We start from the raw sequence: 23,937 nt of genomic DNA, 5'->3' as shown, positions 1-23,937 counted from the left end.
TTTCTCTATGCTCATTTTTTTTTTTTATCTTATCCTACCTCCAGGTTTGCTCTGTGCCTTGGTACTGTAAGACTTATTTACATTCACAGCCAGGCTGAATCCCCCAGGAGCCCACAGTCGTCCAGCGTGTTGCCTTGACAGAGACAAGCGATGCTTTGTGTGGTGAGCCTATCCCAGCTCTTTTAAGTTTTGGATCAGTTTGTCTTCTTCTCTTTCCTTGGTTGCAGTCTCTTCTCTCTTTAACACAGACACACACACACCCACACCAGCAATTCAGTTTTATTGTCAACTGTTAAAAACAAACAATGCTGCTTGTTCACTCTTATCATTATTTTCAAATTCTCCAGAGAAAACAACAATTTCCTTTCACACCCTGATACCGCCTATGTCTCCAGGTCATAGACAGTAGTAATGTAACAGTTTAGTCTACTAGAAACTGTGTTTATATAAACACACACAACTAAGCAGCGACAGCACCATCTGTGTAATGAGGAGATGTTAAATATTCTGAATTCCCAAACAAAAAGAGACGCATAAACTTTGCACTCATTTTAAAATCACATATATGACTGACTCATGCTCTTGTTCTCCACTAATGTCCACTCCACTAATGACAAAATAGAAAATAGAAAACAAAGTGGACACATAAGTTCCACGATGTCACCTAAAACTAGCTTGGGTTGTTCCATAAATTTATAGAAACTCACATTTATATTGTGACTGTTCTCAGCTTCAGCACTCTTCAGATTTTGCACCAACAAATTTTTATGAACGATTTTTAAAAACAGCCCCAGGTTATTCTGATTGCAAGAGCCTGGCACAATAATATTTTCAGAAACATTCATTAATCTCCTGTTGAAATGTCTTTATATTTCAGAAAACAATCTTGATGTAGTACAATAGTAAGGTTGATCATTTTGGCTAATACGTCTGTACAAAAGTGATGGATGTGGGATGTGGGAAATGCTCATTGATGTTATGCAAATTGTCTCTGTCCTGGTACATTAAACTTAAGCAATCAGAAATGAAAAAAAATCTATAAAAAATTAACATTTATATTCTCAGTGGCAGGGCTGTGCAGCACTGTCCACTTTTCTGCTATGTGGAGGAGAAATGTTACTGTAGCACATTAACCATAAATTCATTAACATTACCATTAAAATATAGCTTGTAAAAATTTGTTTTCTATTTTCTGTATAAATACATATTTTCCTGTGTGAGAGGTGTTGGCTATCTGAGTGTCTATGTAGGTCTTTCTGTTTCTGACATGTTTTATGTGCATTTGTTTAAAAAACATTTTTTAAAATGTCCATAAATATCCTTTTCTGCTCAGTTCTCATACTCATACAGCCCGATCTCACAGCAGTTCTTGAAATAGTCCTGAAAATATTAATTTATGTTCATGTACACAACATGTTTTGTTTTGTGTGTGTGTGTGTGCTTGTCAGTGACTTACTGACACCGTCACTTTGTCTATGCTCGTCATCATGCCCTTTTGCTGTTAAAGTATTTATACCTATATTTTTACCTACGTTCTATATCCGTACTTTTACTCAGGTTGTTGCACTCTATTTTACTATTTTTTTAGAAGCTGACTGCACTCCACGAGCGTCTGGCAGCACAAATGAACCAGCTGCTAGTTAATGAGAGATACCCGGAATGGCTAACCGAAGGTCGGACGATCCTGATCCCCAAGGACCCCAAGAAGGGACCGGTCCCCTCCAACTACCGACCAATAACCTGCCTCAGTACTACATGGAAGCTCCTGTCAGGCATTATATCGGCTAAGATGAACAGGCACATGGGTCAATACATGAGCGGGACACAGAAAGGAATTGACAAGAATACCAGAGGCGCAAAACACCAGCTACTGGTAGACAGAACAGTCAGCCGAGACTGCAAGACCAGACTGACCAACCTGTGCACTGCCTGGATTGATTACAAGAAGGCCTATGACTCAATGCCCCACAGCTGGATACTGGAATGCCTAGAATTGTACAAGATCAATGGGACCCTAAGAGCCTTCATCAGGAACTCAATGGGGATGTGGCGTACAACACTAGAGGCCAACTCCAAGCCCATAGCACAAGTCACCATCAAGTGCGGGATCTACCAAGGAGATGCTCTGTCCCCACTGCTGTTCTGCATAGGCCTGAACCCCCTCAGTGAGATCATTAACAAGACTGGCTACGGATACCAACTACGGAACGGAGCAGTTGTCAGCCACCTCCTGTACATGGATGACATCAAGCTGTATGCCAAGAGTGAACGAGACATCGATTCACTGATCCACACTACCAGGCTATACAGCAATGACATTGGAATGTCGTTCGGACTGGAGAACTGTAGTCGAATGGTAACAAAGAGAGGGAAGGTAGTCAGAACTGAGGGGATTGAACTTCCAGAAGGCAACATTGCAGACATAGAGGACAGTTACAAGTACCTGTGGATCCTGCAGGCAAATGGGAACCATGAAGAGGCCGCTAGAAAGGCTGCAACCACCAAGTACCTGCAGAGGGTCAGGCAAGTCCTGAGGAGTCAGCTGAATGGTAAGAACAAGATCTGGGCCATCAACACCTACGCCCTGCTCGTGATCAGGTACTGTGCTGGGGTAATAGGCTGGCCAAAGGAGGAGATAGAAGCCACTGACATCAAGACAAGAAAGCTCCTTACCATGCATGGAGGGTTTCACCCCAAGTCCAGCACCCTGAGGCTGTACGCTAAGCGGAAGGAAGGGGGCCGGGGACTAGTGAGTGTCAGCACCACAGTCCAGGATGAGACAACGAACATCCAAGAATACATTGGGAAGATGGCCCCAACTGACCGAGTGCTCAGTGAATACCTCAGGCAGCAGAAACCCAAGAAAGAGGAGAGAGACGAGGAACCATCATGGAAGGACAGGGCCCTGCACGGTATGTACCACCGGCAGATAGAGGAGGTGGCTGATATCCAGAAATCCTACCAGTGGCTGGACAAAGCTGGACTGAAAGACAGCACAGAGGCACTAATCATGGCAGCACAAGAACAAGCTCTGAGTACAAGATCCATAGAGGCTGGGGTCTATCACACCAGGCAAGACCCCAGGTGCAGGCTGTGTAAAGATGCCCCAGAGACAATCCAGCACATAACAGCAGGGTGCAAGATGCTAGCAGGCAAGGCATACATGGAACGCCATAACCAAGTGGCCGGCATAGTGTACAGGAACATCTGTGCCGAGTATAACCTGGAAGTCCCAAGGTCAAAATGGGAGATGCCCAAGGGTGGTGGAGAATGACCGAGCTAAGATCCTGTAGGACTTCCAGATACAGACGGACAAAATGGTGGTGGCTAACCAACCGGACATAGTGGTGGTAGACAAACGGAAGAAGACGGCCGTAGTGATCGATGTAGCGGTTCCGAATGACAGCAATATCAGGAAGAAGGAACACGAGAAGCTGGAGAAATACCAAGGGCTCAGAGAAGAGCTCGAGAGGATGTGGAGGGTGAAGGTAACAGTGGTCCCCGTGGTAATCGGAGCACTAGGTGCGGTGACTCCCAAACTAGGCGAGTGGCTTCAGCAGATCCCGGGAACAACATCGGAGATCTCTGTCCAGAAGAGCGCAGTCCTGGGAACAGCTAAGATACTGCGCAGGACCCTCAAGCTCCCAGGCCTCTGGTAGAGGACCCGAGCTTGAAGGATAAACCGCCCGCAGGGGCGTGCTGGGTGTTTATATATATATATATATATATATATATATATATATATATATATATAGGGATGGGTATCGTTTAGGTTTTATCCGATACCGGTGCCAAATCGGTACTTTTTAAACGGTGCCGGTGCTCAAACCGGTGCTTAAAGAATGGAGAACACAAAATTGGTCAAAAACCTCTCATGTTCAGCTGTTTTTTGTAAAAAGATAACAATGTTAGCCTTTTCTGCAGCTATGGGGCATATATGGTATCACTCTTGGCTGGAAGCAGTGCTTAAACAATGGAAAAAACACAAACTTTGTCCTAAACCTCTCATGTTTAACTGTTTTCCACTTTTTCTTTGGTCATTTTAGCCTTTTTGGCCAGGGTGAAGGGAGTATCTGCCATCAAACAAGAGGACAGCCGCATGATGGTGTTTGCTAGTTCACCTTACATGCATTAATGTAATAACGTGGTTAGCCTACTCAACGTAAATTACACACGAACAACATTAAGCTACTCACGCAGAGAAGAACGGCTGCTGCCATCATCATCCGTCATCATTTCTGCTACACTGGCAGGGCTAGGGGCCAGGACTCTCCTCTTCGTGTTTTTGGGGGATGTTGCATAACAGGCAACCCACCCGCAGTAGATGTGCTCGGTGTGAGGTCTCGCAGCAAGCTATCAAATACGGCGCATTTCTCGGCTTTAAAAAAAAAACGCTATGCGTCGCCAGGTGTTTCATCGGATTTGAGGTGTTACCTCCTTTGACAGTATCACAGTATCAGCTTAAAGCACTTGTTGCAGGCTGTTGAGTTTGCATATTTTGCTGTGAAGTACAGCCAGACTTTTGACCGCTTCGCCTTGGACATTTTCAATCTGTAGCTCTGCTCTAAAAGAACGTACGTACCTGGGCCCGCCTACTATCCTCGGAAACGTAAAATGATTGGCTAGAAGTGTATCACAGCTCAGGAAAAAAAAGCACCGAAATAAAGCACCAAAATGTGCGTTGCTTTTCGGTCTGGTTACTACCGTTTATGTCAGAACACCGGTACCCATCCCTATATATATATATATATATTACTTTAATAAAATTCGGTCTCTTCGTTATTCTGTTTCTTTTCGCTCCAGGACGGTGTGTACATAATTTTGTTCCACCTCATGTAAACCTGTGATGCGAATGACAATAAAGCTCCTTGAATCCTTGAACCTAAATTTGCAAATAACGCTTTTAAGCTGTAAAAATATTTAATGTAAGAAAGACATTTTCAGTAAAGAAAGTGTCACCTTGGCAACCAATAAAACAAAGTACCATCCATTGTATTTCATCATCATATTTTTTTAAACTTATCCAAGTAGTTTTTAATACCTGGCCAATTTGTTTTTAATGGATAAACCTATCCAAGTGACATATTTTTAATTAGTAATGCATTTACTCTTCTACCACAATAAAATCAGTACATATGAGAACAGATTGCTGAAAAATTGTGTTCGGGAACACAATTTGTGGTCGCTACTGAAAAAAATTTAAATCCTAAAGTCATTACAGCAACTTGGACAACAAATGAAGGTTAGGCGCTAATTTTTGACTTTCCAAAATCACCCTCACCCTGTGAAATCTCTGCTCATAAAACTTAACTTTGGCTTTGTGTGAGCTTTGTGACACTTTTGTTCCTCGCACAACTTTTGTAGTTTTCAAAAATCTGAAAGATTGTATTCATTCAGTTTTAAAAACATTTGCAAATAATGCCCATTTATGCCAATAAAAGAAGCTTTGATTAGTAAAGTATCAAACTTTTAGGTTTAATAATTAATACAAGTTGATGCAAATACAGGTGTAATCACAGATGTGAACAGCATGAACAAATGGGTCAGTCACTCAATGTGTGACAGAGCATTTTGTAAAGAAATAGAGTATACATGAACACGATTTATGTTAGGGAGTAGTAAGTGTAGTCTGTTCCCAAGGACAACTCCTCAGATGGTTATGGGTAATGAACCATTTGGCGGGTTAAGTCAGACCTGAGGCTGCTCTCTGATTTATTGTTTCAGATTTCTCAAAGGATGCAGCAATTTACCCCCACTTTCATAGGTTGGGGTTTCTGCCAGTATACTGAAAGCCCACCATATCAAAACTGACCCTCTTACAGACTTGAGAAGATAGGATTTCCTTTAAGAAGTGTTTATTTCAGCCATAAAACTACAAATGTACAGTTAGCTAATGTGTCTATTTAGCCTGCTCATTTTGTTAACTGCTTTGATTAGTTAATAAAGTTTTTTCATTTCAGTTCAATTCATTGTATTTTATTCAGCTCCAAATAACAACAAGTTGCCTCAAGGTGCTTTATACAGGGAGTGCAGAATTATTAGGCAAGTTGTATTTCTGAGGAATAATTTTTATTATTGAACAACAACCATGTTCTCAATGAACCCAAAAAAACTCATTAATATCAAAGCTGAATGTTTTTGGAAGTCGTTTTTAGTTTGTTTTTAGATTTAGCTATTTTAGGGGGATATCTGTGTGTGCACGTGACTATTACTGTGCATAATTATTAGGCAACTTAACAAAAAACAAATATATACTCATTTCAATTATTTATTTTTACCAGTGAAACCAATATAACATCTCCACATTCACAAATATACATTTCTGACATTCAAAGCAAAAACAAATCAGCGACCAATATAGCCACCTTTCTTTGCAAGGACACTCAAAAGCCTGCCATCCATGGATTCTGTCAGTGTTTTGATCTGTTCACCATCAACATTACGTGCAGCAGCAACCACAGCCTCCCAGACACTGTTCAGAGAGGTGTACTGTTTTCCCTCCTTGTAAATCTCACATTTGATGATGGACCACAGGCTCTCAATGGGGTTCAGATCAGGTGAACAAGGTGGCCATGTCATTAGTTTTTCTTCTTTTATACCCTTTCTTGCCAGCCACGCTGTGGAGTACTTGGACGCGTGTGATGGAGCATTGTCCTGCATGAAAATCATGTTTTTCTTGAAGGATGCAGACTTCTTCCTGTACCACTGCTTGAAGAAGGTGTCTTCCAGAAACTGGCAGTAGGACTGGGAGTTGAGCTTGACTTCATCCTCAACCCGAAAAGGCCCCACAAGCTCATCTTTGATGATACCAGCCCAAACCAGTACTCCACCTCCACCTTGCTGGCGTCTGAGTCGGACTGGAGCTCTCTGCCCTTTACCAATCCAGCCACGGGCCCATCCATCTGGCCCATCAAGACTCACTCTCATTTCATCAGTCCATAAAACCTTAGAAAAATCAGTCTTGACGTTTCAGCTTGTGTGTCTTGTTCAGTGGTGGTCGTCTTTCAGCCTTTCTTACCTTGGCCATGTCTCTGAGTATTGCACACCGTGTGCTTTTGGGCATTCCAGTGATGTTGCAGCTCTGAAATATGGCCAAACTGGTGGCAAGTGGCATCTTGGCAGCTGCACGATTGACTTTTCTCAGTTCATGGGCAGTTATTTTGCGCCTTGGTTTTTCCACACGCTTCTTGCGACGCTGTTGACTATTTTGAATGAAACGCTTGATTGTTCGATGATCACGCTTCAGAAGCTTTGCAAGTTTGAGACTGCTGCATCCCTCTGCAAGATATCTCACTATTTTTGACTTTTCTGAGCCTGTCAAGTCCTTCTTTTGACCCATTTTGCCAAAGGAAAGGACGTTGCCTAATAATTATGCACACCTGATATAGGCTGTTGATGTCATTAGACCACACCCCTTCTCATTACAGAGATGCACATCACCTAATATGCTTAATTGGTAGTAGGCTTTCGAGCCTATACAGCTTGGAGTAAGACAACATGCATGAAGAGGATGATGTGGACAAAATACTCATTTGCCTAATAATTCTGCACTCCCTGTATTATAAGCTAAAGGCCCTACAATAATACAGAGATAAACTCCCAATGATTAGATGACCCTCTATCTCTATGAGCGAGCTCTACTGCTAAACTATTGCTGCTATGCTTTAGGAGACCGTAGCTCATGTAGAATTACTGAATTTCAGGTTGATGCAGCCACTAAAATAAAATGAAATTCATTTGTATCTTTACCAAGCTAATACTTTAAACAACAACTCACATTAGACCCACACATAGAACCAAATGTATTTATCGGTAGTATTTGAGCAAACTCAGCTGCTCTGCTGGTCATTCATGTTTATATTGCTTTGGTCTTGTGTTCCTGAATTGGTGAATTTATGTTTTTCCCCCAACACAAACAGTAATTGGAAGTTTATTTCTCAAAAATAACTGCACCTTCTCAAAAAAGTACTTATACACAGTTCATTAAATTTCACTGAAATTTGCAGTTTTCACAGTTAAAACTTATTTTTAAAACCCTGTCTCCTATATTCCCTTATTAGCTGGACTGGGCTTTTTTCTGTCTTGGTGTCTTCTGTGTCCATCAGCCTCTACTCTCTTCCAAAACTGTAAGACCCAGCAGCACCAATGACAGTAAAATTACAGCTCAGTAATTGCAGTGGTGCTGTGTTTGGTCCTGGGATACCATCCATCTCCAGACAGCCAAACTACTTTTCAGGAAGCAACCACTGGAACTGATATACCTTTGCATTTTTTGAGATATCACTCTGTTTCTTTTCTTTTTTCTATTTCTTTCTTCTTCTTTTTTTGCATTTCTTTATTTTAGCACACTTTTTTATCACCAAGTTATCTTTTCATTCTGGTGTTATTGACAGTTCTTTTCTTTCAGTTTACTCTTTTGCACTGTGTATGTCCATTTTATATTTTATTAGCAGAATGTAGCTCTTTCCATTGAATAGGTGTTAGAGTTAGTTTATAGGTCAATTATCACTGTTCTTTACCAATTAAGTTAAGATAGGCAGGCTTAGATAGAGATAGGCTACACTGCAAATTATAAAATCACTTGGACATAAAAGCTGTAAGTCCAAGGTGGTGATCTTGCATATGTGGACAATAAAGTAACTTAAGGAATTATCACAGGTTGGTGAGTTTGCAAAGAATGTGTATATATCCATTTTTGTGCATGTGTGAGTTATTTGTCTTGGGATATGTGTATGCATTTGATGAAAAAAGTGGATTTGTGACTATCTAGTATATGTTTGTGTTAGTAGTAAAAGACACCTCCTTGGGAGAGGCTAATGGGATGTTAGGTTCCATTTTAAGAGGCAGCCATGCTTACAAATCACTTGATGTGGTTTTGCTGCAGCAGAATGGAAATATGCACAAGAAAAGAAAAGTGTTTGGAAATGAAGGAAAAAAACAGACAAAAGGTGAGCTTTTTTGAAAGTTGCTTTTGTTGCTTTCTCCCTGTCTCTCACCCTATTTCCCTACCTGAATGATTCTAGTTTGCTGGTGTTTTTAACCGTGCAAAGAAGCACATCTCTTTCTCGACCCAATGGTCACTTCAAAGAAAAGGTGCTTTTACCAATGACTTAGCAGTGGAATTAAGGTTACCTGATTGATTGGAAGGTATTAATAGCACATGTAAAACACCATTAGGCAGAATGGCAATGTGTATCTTAGCAACTGTATATAATATGGTGTGGCTTACACAAACTAGCAGCGGGTCCTATGTATTTTTGAGGGATTCATTTTGAATTTCTGACAATGCATCCATTTGTTGTAAAATGCAATTTAGGATGTAATGTATATTTAAGAGTGTCAATATATATCTTGGAGTATATTTAGGAGTACAACATTGTTTTTGTCATGCTGGGAAAAGTGGGTCCAATACACTAATATACATTAGCCGAATTTAATTCTCAAATTTTAAAATCATTACTTTGATAACTGGTGACTCCCGATTGTTCATTGTTTTTCTTCTGTTTGTCTTTCCTATTTATTTTTTTTTACTTATCCAGTTTCAATGTTGAGGTGTGGGTCGCTCCGCGCTGAACTGCGTAATTATGTTACTAATGAGTCACCTCTTGAACTGCTGGTCATCAAAATAATTTCATTATACTCGTGAAGGTCATGGGTAATCAGGGAAAATGATAAAAATATATTTTCTGACTGGTTGAGCACATTTTTGGAAAGATGTACCTTTTCCCTGAAATGTTTTTGTTCTGTCCATCTCAGATTATCCTATTATATCTAAGAAGTTCAGGGTCTCAAATAATGGTTAGATGCATATATTTCAGCTCCAGAAAAGTATTTTATTGCTCCCGGAAGTAGGGTGTGTTTTTTGGTGCAGTTTCGTGTGGAGTGGACCACACTGTTCCAAAAAATAGTAATGTCAAATGATTTTACTGTGTATTTTACAGATGTGTACTGTTTTTCTAGAATAGCATTACATTTACATAAGTAGACTGTGATCTGGCACGTCAAATGTAAAATAACATAACATCACTGTAAATGTAATAAAACACATTTTACTTGTTTGTTAAATATATTTTGTTGTACATATGCATATTTAGATCGTAAAAATACATCCAGAAATGTCTCCCATCATGCCTTGGGGCATGTGCTGCTGTTTAGATGTTCTTGTTTTATTGTTTATGGTTACGTTACGTTTAACTGTTATCTTGAATGTTGTGTTTACGCCGTGGTGCAGAGTCACTGACAGTTGTTGTTTTGTAGAGAGAGTGCTGTACCATGAGTGACTTCTGTTGTGCTGTTGTTGAACCTTGAGGCACATTGTAGCACCACAAGTGTTTTAATAACGAGCTCCCCCTACCAGCTTGGTGTTAAATAACAACCTCAATCTCTTTCTGTGAGCTTCTTTGTTTAGATTTCTCTGCATGCCACAATGTAAAACATTGCACAGACACGCTGTGCTAATTATATATTTTGAAAAAGTAATGTAGAGGTAGGAATTGCAATTAATATAAATAACATCACGCTAAGCATCGGCCAATGAATGTGAACTAACAACAAGGCCGCGGGTATGGCTGCGACCGTAGGAAAAAAACCCTAATATGAAGGTATTTTACTGTGCATTTTACAGTAATGTTCTGTTCTTCTAGGCTATCATTAAAGTTACGTAAATAGACTTTGACTTCACATTTTGAATGTAAATTAACGTTAAATCACTGTAATGTAATACAACATAATTGTCATGATTATTAAATGTATCTGTCTGTACATATGCATATTTAGATTGTTAAAATACATTCACAAATGTATCACGATTTCACAAATATCTGTCCGTTATTTGAAAGACTGAACAGTTGAATTCAAATGTAATGCTATGGAAAAGTATATAACATGAGCCCTATAAGCTTGTGTTACATCACATAAGTATTATTGTCATTGCTAGTTAGGCCGTTCGTGGCTCAAGAGTTGGCAGTTCGTCTTGTGATCAGAAGGTTGCCGGTTCGCGCCCCGGCTCGGATACTCTCCGTCGTTGTGTCCGTGGTTAAGACTCTTCACCTACCGCCTACTAGTGATAGCCAAAGGGGCCGATGGTGCGATATGGCAGCCTCGTCTCTGTCAGTCTGTCCCAGGGCATGCAATCAATTATTACGTAAACCAACTGTTAACTGTATATTTCTGTACATTTACGTATTATGATTCATATTTCCACATTCAGTGACCTTGTTTATAGGTAATTTCATTGTTTGATCGCGTAAAAATGTTCCTAATTTAATGTCTAAAAGCACTTGGAAAAGGCAGAATCCCATGTCAAATTAGCACAACAAACTCTATTTTCATTACTGAAAATAACCGTATTTTTATGGGACAGTTATTTTCTGTTATTTTACGGTCGTATTTTTGGCGCCCCAGCTGCCGGAATATTACCGTTTTTTTAAGATGTTTTTTTTTTTCCTATTTATAGATGGTTTCATTGTTTAATCACATTAACATGTTCCCGATTTAATGTTTAGCGGCACTTGAAAAAGGCGAGATCCCATGTCAAATTAGCGCAACTAATTGTATTTTCATTACTGGAAATAACCGTATTTTTATGGGACAGTTATTTTCTGTTATTTCACGGTCGTATTTTGGCGCCCCAGCTGCCGGAATATTACCGTTGTTTTAGGATGTTTTTTTTAACAGTGCATATCAGCCAAAGACTGCAAATTGTAGTGCCTGTACGTAGCATTGTAAACTGTAAATCTCAGGAAAAAAAAGAGTACAACATTACTTTTTCTTACATTACTTTTTAGATGCTCCCATGTCTTAAAAATATTGCTGTGATAGATAAGTCTGTTAAGCCACATATCTTTTTCGGTTGGTTATCCCTTAACCTTTAAATACAAGAAATGAGAGTTGGCTGACTAACAAAGGTTTGAATTAATTGTTACAAATGCAATCAATAAAATATAAAATATATATATATATATATATATATATTTTTAAATATATTCATGACCTGTTCTGTTTATCTATTATTTTATATTTTTCAAATAAGATTATTTCCAGTAATAGGATTATATTATTATCCACTGTCAGTATTATATATGTGGTAATGTTTTCATCCATTGAGTAGCTGAACATGCAGTGCAACCAACAGTTACACCTCGGTGCATGATGCTTTTGCCTGAGATCCAATTATATTTAATGCACAGGCTGCTGTGTGGGTCTTGAATTAAGCATTTTTGTACTTACTGTGAAAGAGTACACATAGCATTTTAACACTGGGTGTAAATGAGACATGATTTGCTGAATTGTGGCCAGTGGTTTCTGAATTTTGTCTACCGTATCTGTAAAATAGTGTATCCTGCACCACATTTATTCAGGTGTACGAAATAATATTGTGGCCTCAGCTTACCTGTCTATGAGCAAGCATTCTGGTGACAGTGGGAAGGAAAAACTCCTTTTTAACAGGAAGAAACCTCAAACAGAACCAGGTGGGCAATGGACAGCCATTTGACTGTTTGACACTAAAAATATTTAGACAGTGAATTTCAAAAGAAGAATGATCTATCAGCAATACATCAGTCATTCATGCAGAAAAAGCCACTTTCCTCCTTCTGTTTGGAATAATGCCGGTGTTCTATTACAAAGACGACAGCACAATGTTTCTTTTAAAAATATCTATGAAACGTAGCAAGAGATGCACAAAAAAACAGCTTTGTTTGATACTTGGAGTTCAGAACTTCACTGAGGAGAAAAAAAATGTGGTGATGCCTCGCTTACTAGGCATGAGAAATACTGTACAATAGTTTGATAGGTTGGCAAATAAAGATATTCTAAATGTTAAAAAAAAGCAGTTTATCAATGAGATCATTCAGTTTTGTCAAAGCCTCTTTCAAGATTGTGTGTAAAAGTGAATATTGTGCCAATTACATTGATTGATTTGAGTTGCAATAACTTGATAAATATCTTAATTTTTAGCAATTAACCTTAAGATAGCTGTTGAGTTTAAATGTTATGAAATGCCCTTTATGCTATTTGTCCTGTATATGTATCTAGATACTTCCATTTCCATAGCATAAATTCCAGATCCCAAGTTCTATCCAGAACATTTTGGCAGAGTCATAAGGAAAGCATGTGTTGGATTAGGATTAGCTAACTTTTATAAATTCATGTAACATGGTTTCCATTGCCCTCAGAAAGGGAAAATGACTTTTGCTGTTACTGTTTATTTAATTGTTATGGATAATATAACAGCCTTTCCATAAATTGTGATAGAACATATGCAGTTAAATATTGCATTTATTTAACAGGCTCTGTTAAATAAATACAATTACTTTCAGTTCAGTTGCCTCAAGGCACAGGATTAGAGAGAGAACCCAAACAATCAGGCAATGCCCTATAAGAAAGCACTTGGCAACAATGGGAAGGAAGAACTCAACCTTTTTCTGTTTGTTTGGGTTTTTTTTTTTCTTTTAATTTTGGAAATCTAACTTGTTTATCAGTTAATGGTATTCTTCCCATAGACTAAAATTACTATAAACTATATAGCTGTACTTTTCTTTCAATCAAAGTGGTCAGAATTTTGTGCCTGTTTTAGTCTTCTTCTTCTTCCTCTTCTAAAATGTTTGTTCCCTCCTTTTAGGTTGTTGGCAGACATCTTTTTTCTTCTCTTCGTTACCTGTTAATGCTGCTTTAATGTTCACTTTGCTTAGTTTCATCTTCTGTCTTTCTTCCTTTTTATCCCAACGTTTCTCTTTCCCCTATTCTTTGGCCAGGTGAGTAATGTTATGTCAGAACAATAGTCTATTGTGTTTTATTGAGTTGCCTACATCCAGCTTCCATCTCACTTTATTCCTTGCTCATTCAGTCTGCTTCACTTCATTCTCTCACTCTTTTTTTCTTTATCACTTTTCCTCTGATTCGTTTTTTTGTTTTGGGGTTTGTTTGTTTTTTTACATGTCATTCCATGAGATCTCTAGAGAGTGGTTGGATGCACTTAGTAAATAAAAAGAAATGGGGATTAGTGGAAGTGTTCTGGTAGAACAGAAGAGGATAAAGGGATCAGAAAAATGGTTAATGCATAGTTGACTATAAAAGTATTAAAAGTGAGGAAATTGTAGTGAAATCCAGCATAAACCAGAAAAAAGTTGAGGAATTTATTTCATATTCAAACAAATACAATCACTGGTCACTTTACCCCAACTTTGCAGCTTGTTAATGCAAAGATCTAATCAGCCAAATACACAGCAACACTCCAGTGTATCTAGGCTAGTGATGTGGTCAAGGTTCCGTGCTGAAGTTTAAAGGAAGTATCAGAATGGGGAAGACGTGTTTAAAAGGAACATAGTTTGGCTATTTGTGCCAGACAGGGTGGTCCCAGAAACTGTTGACCTACTGGATTTTTCCAGCACAACAGTCTTTAAGGAGCTACAGAGAATGGTCTAAAAAGGAGAAAGAAAAATCCACTGAGCCTTTCCTTGCTGATGCAGGAGGTAAGACAAAAATGATCAGATCCCTTTGAGCATTTACAAAGCCAACGGTAACTCGAATGACCACTAGTTCCAAGAAGACAAAAATAGCATCTCTCTATCCACTAGTCAAATCTTGAGGGAGATAAGCATGATGAGAAGAACACATCATGTGTCTCTTTTGTCAGGCAACTCGGGCTAAAGTTTACACAGACTCATAAAAAGTGGACAACAGAAGACTGAAAAAAAATGTGTGAAAATGTGACTGAACTTTTGCTGCAACATTTGGAGGTCTTAAAAGAAACAGGAAGACATGGATACATAGCACCTTATATCAGTGGTTCATGCTGGTGGTCCTCGTGGTGTAATGATGTGCTTCTGGGCACACTTTGAACCCTCTAGTACCAACTTAGCATCATTTAAATGCTACAGCATACCCGAGTATTGCTGCTGGCCATGTCCATCCCTTTATGATCACAGTATACATATTTTCTGATGGCTGCTTCCATCAGGATAAAGTGGAATGTCACAAAGGTTAAGTCATGTGGGTTCACTGTGGTCAAATACCCTCCACAGTTGCCATAAATACAGACAGACAGAAAGATAATTACTCAAATTTAGTAGAAAAGGTAAGGAATTTGGGATGAAGACAGCCTCACAAACACATTAAGACAGAAAAAAAAAAAAGTAAAAGTGGGAAATTCAGAATGACAATCTGCTGTACGGAATGAGGACAGGGTCGAGAAATAGACAGAAAAGGATGAATAGGAGATAAGATGGTGTTGTGAATAATGGTCGGTCAGTGTTAAAGCCTTAATCAATGCTTGATTAATATTAATTCGTTTAGCTTTGGCAGAGGGGCGGGGCTAACTGAAGATTTCCTACTGAGATTGATTGGGGAGAGGGCACCAAGGACATGCTAGCATAGCAGCACACACATACATTCTTTTCCTTTATTGTCTCTCACAGTCTCTCTCTTTAACCGACACACTCACACTCACTCATGCATTCTTTGTGCTGTCATTGTATATGAACTTTAAAGACCTCAGTTTGTGAGGCATCCAGAATTTTAACTTTACAAACAACCATGCAGAGACTCAAACTTGATGTCTGATGTTTTTCTTTTCTGTAATCTTAAGAAAAATATTATTAGTCACTTAAATGACAGTACTCACTAAAACTGCAAAATCTTTTTTAACATAAAAGGAGAGTAACATGTCACTTGTACAAAAATAACACTGTTGTGCTAGTTACTGGTAGTTTATGAATTATATTTTGCTCAGAATTTTCTAAAACATAAAATTTTTAGAGAAGTTTGCAGCTTCTTTTGTGTGCAAAAAAGCAGTTGTGTCCAAAAGAGTGGGGTCTTGTACTCCATTCTTTGCTTTGACTTTCACCTTTTTCCATCTTTTTTTTGCCACATCAATCCCTTCTAGTTTGCCTGATTAAGGACTAGTAGTGACCTTGGAGTAAAGTGTAAGAGCTCACCCATGCACACATGACATGCTTTTGTCACCTTGTGGGCAGTGACAGACAACATTTCAAGATTTAGGGGCTTTTTACTCTTTTGAGGCTGAATTTAATAGAGCTATTTTTATTGTGTGCAGTTCAAATTTATAGTTTATAGATTCTATAATGATGCAGAGAGAGAGAGAGAAAGAAAAGAAATTGACTGGCAAAATAGAAACTGTGATACTGTGGAATAGTAAACAAAGCCTAAGCTAGCTGACCAAACCTGCTGACTGACATCTAATACTCAGTAATTTCAAGGGAATGTACATATAAGCCCATTGAATATAATGTGCTGTGGATAGATAGGCAGACAGAGCATGAGTGGTTTTATGCGGTCCTATATGAAGTCCTGTGTAGCTTAATGGGGCCATGCTTAAAGAGTAAAATTCAGGAAAGCCTTTCAGAAAGCAGGTGAGAATTCGTATGATTATCATGTCATAATAATTCTTTGTTTACTATAAATCTTTCAGTGTAACAGGAAGTGAAACATTGCAGAAACTGTTCCACTGAATGAAATTGAAACATACTGAATTTTCACCTGCATTTGTGTCAGGTATCGATTAAGTGTACCTAAGTGTTAAGTATCACAGAATGGATTTTCTGCACACAGGAAGTGGCTCACTTTATTTTAAAAATCAGTTTAAACCCTGTACATATCATCTATTGCTTGTATTCCTATCATAAAGTTCCGTTAATGTCATCTGTGATGATTATTATTGGCGCTGACTTAACAGGCTCTACCATGGGACCAGTAAGAGCCCATTACAGTACATAGAATGTTACTGTTCCCATATATTATGGCAGTCTGCGGCTGATTGTATTCCATTTTAGCCTGTCCTACCTTTTATGCTCAACTTTGTTTTTCATCTCAATTTATTTTCTTCTCTGTCCTAACACCTCAACCATTAGTCTTCTCCCTCAGTATAGAAAATATATTGCATAGCCAGAAGCTTTATGTAAACTGATTGCACAATTGGATCCGTGGGTCAGCTAAAGACTGTAGGATCCCTGAGGCATTAATGGTACACACTAAACACAAGCACAAAATGCAGATATAGAAAAAATATGAGCAATTGAAAAAAGTCAAAGGACAATTACAGTGTTTATGCCATGAAAGGAAGGTTTCAAAAATATTAAATCTTACAGCATTCCATCCTAGCTTTATTAGCCAGTTGAGACATAGTAATAAATATTATTACTAAAAGTGCCGTATGACTGTGTCATGATGTGTCATGGTTGTTATTTTCCTTACTGATTACTTACTTCTCTAATAGAAGCCAGGAAAATGAAAAGACATGTGAGATTAGCATGCTCCATATTGGCACTGACACAAAACCTGATACCAGTACTAAAGTACTGTAGTTTTCTTTTCTTTTCTCTGGCTGTAGAAAAATGCCAGGATTGAATTGAATAGGTCAGGATTGTTTCTGTGCTTACAGTGTATGTATGCAGTGTAAGTGTGTAGTGCTGAATGTGTTTGCGATTTCTAGGCTGCACAAAGTGAGAAGGTGGAGGAACATGTCTGGTCCAATCAAGGCTGGTATTCCTCAGTGCACTGCCATTTTTTAAGCTAACTAATAGCAGCCGGTTGGCCCTATAAATCACCAGAACAGAGATAAAAATGAAACCATCACCAAGATGGAGAGGAGAGCACCATGCCAGGATATCATTTTAATACAGTTGTATAGTTGTGTGTGTGTGTGTGTGTGTGTGTGTGTGTGTGTATGTACGTTTAAAAGAAGCTATGGAGGGAGAAATATGGAAGACTTTCTCTCTTTATTGGTTTGTACTGTGTTTAAAGTTTATAGGTTTGTGTGTGTATGCATGTGTTCATGTCTTAATATCCATGGCTAAGCCTCGCTCTGAGAGACTACCATTTTTAGACTTGTCTGTCTTTCTGCCAACACATGATCAAATCTGATGCCTCTTTTATTTGAACACCTGTTGGCTGTTCAGTTTTAGTCTTCCAGAGAGTAATATTCTCACCAGAGCTTCCTAAATCCATTTTTTCTTTGTGCTATGTCTGAAACAGCAAGTAGGCAGTCTGACAAAATGCTACCAAATGAGCTACAGGGGTGGTTATGAATTTCACAAGATTAGTATTCAGCTCAAACCTTGAGGATTGTGACACCAGATGGGCTGTTTTTTACTGTATAAGCCTTAAAAAAACCACAGCTAGTTAATTAGGCATTCATGGTTTTAGATTTGTTCCACATATAAACTTTGAGTGGGGTACGAAGGTTGTCAGTCTGGTTAATACGTGCATGTGGTTTAAGTGAAGCAAAGGAGTTTAGTCGCTTTCATCTCTTCAAATTCAGGAAAAAACACAGTACTAACACTGCCACTATGAAAGTGATAAATGATATTATTGTGGCACTTGATAAGAAATTGTACTGTGCGTCACTCTTTATTGACCTCTCAAAAGCTTTTGACACTGTTGATCATGCAGTGCTAAAAAACAGACTGCTCAGCCTTGGATTGTCAGAACATGCATTAGCGTGGTTCTCAAATTATCTGAAAAATAGAACCCAGTGCATTAAACTTGAAGGTCTTTGTTCTAAATTTGTTGCTGTCCACAAGGGGGTGCCACAGGGCTCAGTTTTGGGTCCCCTTCTGTTCCTTTTATATATCAATGACTTGGGTCAAAATGTCTCAGACACAAATTTGCATTTTTATGCTGACGACACAGTTATTTACTGTTATGGATCATCTCTTGCTCAGGCCATTGAAACTTTACAGAAAGCCTTTGTTGCTTTCCAGCATTCACTTATTCAGCTAAAATTAGTTCTCAATGCTGACAAGACTAAGCTAATGTTGTTTTCCAAGTCAAAGAAGGTCCCGGAGCCTATTCCAGTGGTGTCCACCCTTGAAGGAAATGTCATAGAGATAGTTCATGAATATAAATACCTTGGTGTCTGGATTGATGACTCCTTCACCTTTAAACCACATATAGAGAGACTAGTAAAGAAACTGAGACTTAAACTTCGTTTTTTCTTCCGTAATAAACAGTGCTTTTCTTTTGCAGTAAAAAAACGTCTTGTCACTGCAACCTTTTTATCTGTGTTAGATTATGGTGACATTCTGTATATGAACGCTTCTTCTTCATGTCTTCTAATGTTGGACACGATGTATCATGCTTCCTTGAGGTTTATTACCAATTGTAAATACCTGACCCATCACTGTGATTTGTACTTAAGAGTAAAATGGCCTTCTTTGGCCATTAGAAGACAGGGGCATTGGTACACTTTTATTTACAAAGCTATGCTTGGATTGCTGCCTCCTTATATTTGTACTTTGGTCACAAGGACAAATAGTGGTTCTTACTCCTTGCGCTCAAATGATCAGCTGCTGTTGTCTGTTCCCCTTGTCCGCACAGAGCTGGGTAAGAAAGCCTTTGTCCACTCTGCGCCTTTTTCATGGAACATGTTACAGAAAGACTGGAAACTAACTGAATTGTTGTCTTTAAATGTTTTTAAAACTAAACTCAAAGGCCTACAGGCTGCCTCAATAATGTGTAATTGTTTTGTGTAATTTTAACTTTGTTTGTTCGTATGTATTTGTCTTGAAATGTGCTGCCTCTTGGCCAGGACTCCCTTGAAAAAGAGGTCTTTGATCTCAACGGGACATTCCTGGTTAAATAAAGGTTAAATAAATTAAAAAAAAAATTGTAATGAAAAGTATTTCCTTTTGATATTAGGTGTTGGTTTACAGATGGCAGGAGTTATCAGGAAGTTAATTATAACAAATAGGGGAATGTTGCTAAAATATCTACTCTTTATCACTGATTGATTTTTTTTTTATGTCAACAATAGTGGAAAAATCCTATCACAGTTTCTCAACGATTATGTTCCTTTCTGTAATCTTGTTTTGTATGAATCACAAGTCCAGAAAGCATTGAGTTCACTGTTTATGCTTTTATAAATGTCCTAATTGTCATTTTTTTCTACTCACACTTGTCACAATCAACCCACCAAATTGACATAGCAGTAGCTCAGGCAGGCCACAAAATGAAACTCAGCTGCCACTCTGTTAGATCAGCTGATTTCAGTGTCATTCCACTGTCTGCTGTTGGCTCAGCTGATAACTTTGCACGCAAAATCTCGGCCTCAGTTGTTCTGGCTTTAACATGTCCACCAATGGTGCACATAAGGGAGTTGTTTTACAACAAGCTTCTTTTGTGTGGATTAATAAAGTCACATATGTTGCCATTAACCTTCTCTTATGAGCTTGGGTCTTGATACTGCTTCTCCACCTTAGCCATGCCTCCCTTTGAAAAGTTCAAGTGCATGAAAAGCTTTTGGGCACCTGGGGCCCTGGGCACTGATGGCTTGTACCGGGGTGGCTGGCCTCTGGAGGGGTCAGCCACCCGTTGCCTCTGGTTCTCTGGGACTCTCACTTTTTTGTCTCCATTTAGGAACTCTCACAGTTTTTCTGCTGGGCTGGGCAAGAAGTTGTCATCGAGATGTGTGGCCACAGGTGTTTGGTACTCTTAGGGACGGTGGATTGCCTGGATCTCCAGGATCTTCGTCTGTCTGTCTCTGGGGTGTTATTGCACCTTCTCACCCTTATTATGAAATAAATTTGTGACAAAGATGCACACACGCACACACATATACACATACACACACACACTCACATAGAAGATTGTTGATTTGTGTATCTTTGCTTTTTCCTTTTTTCTGTTCCAGGTACTGTTTGCTCCTTTTTTTTTTGGCAATCTTGACAATCTATTGCATTTTTCTATTTGTGCTCTGCCCTTTTATTCTATTTTCTCCAATTTTTCTCCCATTCCTTTTATTTTCTTCTCTTCCCTTTTCTTTTGTTTCTCCCACCTGTTACCTTAGACATTGTCATATTACACATATTCTGTAATATAAGTGATATCACTAACAGACATGAATAAATAAACAGATAAAAGAAACACACAACTAAGACTTACCTTAATTAAAAAACAAAAACAAAACAGGTCAGGTACATGGACTGAACTGAAAATTAGTGAAAAAGCAGCCACTGGCCAAAAAGAAGAAGAAAACAAAACAAAAAAAAAAACAACCAAAAAACAACAGGAAAATCTGGCTCCTCAGAAGCACAGTGAGGGGTGGCTATAAGATTTTTCCAAAGCACTGAAAATCACACAAATATTTACCAAAACACAAAGGAGAATAACTCTGCAGCAGAACACCACTACAAGATTAAGTTGTGACATAACCAGAAAAATTACCCTTGAAGTGACAACCAGGTAAAAAGTCTTACTTTACTAGATTTTTTCATCTCTCTGCCTCTCGAAAACCCTCCAAAAGCTGTTACACCAGGCAGGTGGTCTTAGATTTCAAATCTGTGATGCCTGTTGTTATTTCATGTGACTGTCAAAGGAATCGACTTAGGACTGCCAACTGCACCAGACTCCCCACAATAGCAACATGTAGTGACAATTACCACAATCTGAAATTAACAAAGGATTGTGTCATATGGCGGGTAATTATGAACCACAAAGACACTGGACTATTCTGCCAAAATCAACAGGCAGAGAAAGAAGAAAAAAGCTTAGAGAAAAATGTCTGAAACAGAGAGACACATGAATGAACTGATAGATAATATGGAGAAAATGGCCATGAAATTATCTCCAGAGTAACCCAAAGTCATTATCTGGAACACTCTCTGAAATAATGTCTGGCACTATCCCGGATAAAACACAATAGTCATTATTCACAGTTCAAAAAATGGAACAGTAAAATACATTTTTAGGAGATAAAGGGTCAGATGCCTGTTGGGCTACATTCAGCATGCACAAAAAATGCATTTTACTATTATCTGGAAAGCTATCTATAACCATCCATAATATGATGTGCGATATAAATAATGAATATGGTATGTTACTTTGCAGGTCATATGTACTATAGAAAAAAGGATAGAGAAACTGAAGTGCTATAAAGCTATAACACAGGACCATTTGATACCGTTTTGGGAAGCCTCTGTCAGTCAATACTACATCCCCTGGTAACAGCTTTTGAAGAATGCCACATTTCTCTGTGATGTGTTTATCTGATGCACGCCACCCCCATCCCCTGGAAATGAAAGAAATAGCTCCATGGGGTGTAATCCCGATGAGGTATTTTATGGTGTGTGTACCCTTATAATGAGAGTATCTTTGTGCACGTGCCTTTAAATTACATGGTCTTTCTGTTCGAATCTCAAAACAGTCAACAATGATGGCTACTCGTTTTCCAAAAGTTTCAGTAAACTGTGGAGGCATTGTGGCCTCTCAGGCCAGTGCACCAGTGCTCCTAAGCGGGCATACAAAACATCAATGGTATCGGCGAAGATAGAAGACAGTGTTTTGTGGGACACATCGAATAGATGACAAAGATGCTGGACTGGAAGATCAAGTCTCAGACGCATTAGTGTGAGTAAGAGCATTTGGAAACCTGTCAGTTTCTTCGATATTGGCAGGAAATCTTTGACAGTGTTGAAGAGGGACATTAAGACAGCATAACAATGTAGTCCAGTGTAATATCTTACTTTTTCGGTATCATCCTTTAAGAAATGTTCATTCAGCTCTGTCTTTTGCAACTGTGATCGAAGCAGTCTGTTCTCCTCCAACAGCCGGTTTATTTCTGCTCTGCCCTGTTCATTGCACACACAATCCTTCATCTTCCCTTTAGCTTCCGTGACGCTGTCTGTCCGATCACCACTGTCCACATTTGCAGCTGGTACCTCAACCTCCACTTGTCCAACACAACTGCTGTCCACTGCCTCCATGACATTGTGATTTTGTTGTTGGTCTTCTGTCAGATCTTCATCGATCGCTTCTGCACGGGGCACACCTTCAGACTCTGCAGCTGCATAACGAAAGCCTGTAAGATAAAATTAGTGCATACACATAAGGTAAATGTACACCAATATTCCAATGAGAGGTGTGTGATTCATCTGGAAGTTATGTGCGGATTAGTGTACTACAGCAATTTAGTATGTTTTTAGAGGGGGGGTGTTTACCTCCGATGGGTGCTCTTTTTCGCTTCCGTTGCATAGGCCTTGCGTGCCGGTCCGAGTCTGATACAGGTATGTCGTCGTGCCCCATGTGCAGTGTTGGTGCCCAGTCTGGATTTGTTACATCCAATTCATATGCTGGTTTGCCTGCAATAATGCCAAATCACAAGCTACTCAGTCGACATGACGTGGTTCTGCAGCATCACACATTAGCATGTTTTATATGGGCTCAAAATGTGGTCATAAATATTTTGTACTTGTAAATCAGGATTTGTATGTGTAAAAAAAAATTGTGTGTGTGTAAAAAAGATTTGTATGTGTGAAAAAAATTTGTGTGTGCATAAAAAAGATTTGTATGTGTAAAAACAAATTGTGTGTGCGTAAAAAAGAGGGGGGGGGGGGCAGTGTTTTGGAAATGACAGTCTTCATTACAAAGCTTTCTTCGTTATGGAACATGATGAAAAGAGAGCCCATTATCCAGCTTCTTGCCTTCACGATCGTGTGATCTAACATTGCAACCGACAACACAACACGTACAAACCATAGCTGAAGCTTTATCCTTTGTCTGGCCTACTGTCATGGCGGAAGGGGGCGTGGTCCACCTCCCGTGACATCACGCTCCAAAGCCCTATACAGGAACATCTGTGTTATAGACTTTATTAGAAAGGAAAATTTTAAGCCTATTCTTAAAAGTAGAGAGAGGCCTGAAAGCTGAGAGAGAAGAACTCTAATGGGGTAATATGGAAAATTTGAGGTCAAGACATTCTTGCAGTTTAACTAATTGGTGTGTGTTATCTGGCTTCATGGACTAGCTTCTGACTGAAGATAAGGCAAAACACATTGTTAACTGGTGTAGATTCTACATGGAGCTATTTGCTACTATTACTAAATGCTCTATATTAGTTTCATTATTTTCTCAGTTAAACTTTTACTTAATGTTCAAATTTAACTTAAAGTGTTATTTGGAAATTTGTATTTCACACTGGTGTAG

The 23,937-nt window shown here is 38.9% G+C and overlaps 1 protein-coding gene across 1 annotated transcript in view; it reads right to left on the bottom strand.

Moving 5' to 3' along the window:
- Nucleotides 1–23,560, bottom strand: part of LOC309719526 (uncharacterized protein) — a gene marked incomplete at both ends in the record, with an annotated part of 35,273 nt that extends 11,713 nt beyond the window's left edge. Inside the window, 3 exons of the mRNA XM_082555685.1 lie at nucleotides 22,479–22,813; nucleotides 22,953–23,093; nucleotides 23,521–23,560. Of these exons, the coding sequence (XP_082411811.1) occupies nucleotides 22,479–22,813; nucleotides 22,953–23,093; nucleotides 23,521–23,560 (516 nt within the window). The remainder of the gene's footprint in view (nucleotides 1–22,478; nucleotides 22,814–22,952; nucleotides 23,094–23,520) is intronic.
- Nucleotides 23,561–23,937: the final 377 nt, after the last annotated feature.

The sequence above is a fragment of the Aulonocara stuartgranti genome (assembly GCF_965226115.1).
Source record: "Aulonocara stuartgranti genome assembly, chromosome: 12".
Classification (NCBI taxonomy): domain Eukaryota; kingdom Metazoa; phylum Chordata; class Actinopteri; order Cichliformes; family Cichlidae; genus Aulonocara; species Aulonocara stuartgranti.
The sequence above is the reverse complement of the archived record's forward strand: the minus strand, read 5'-3'. Positions and strand labels throughout refer to the sequence as shown.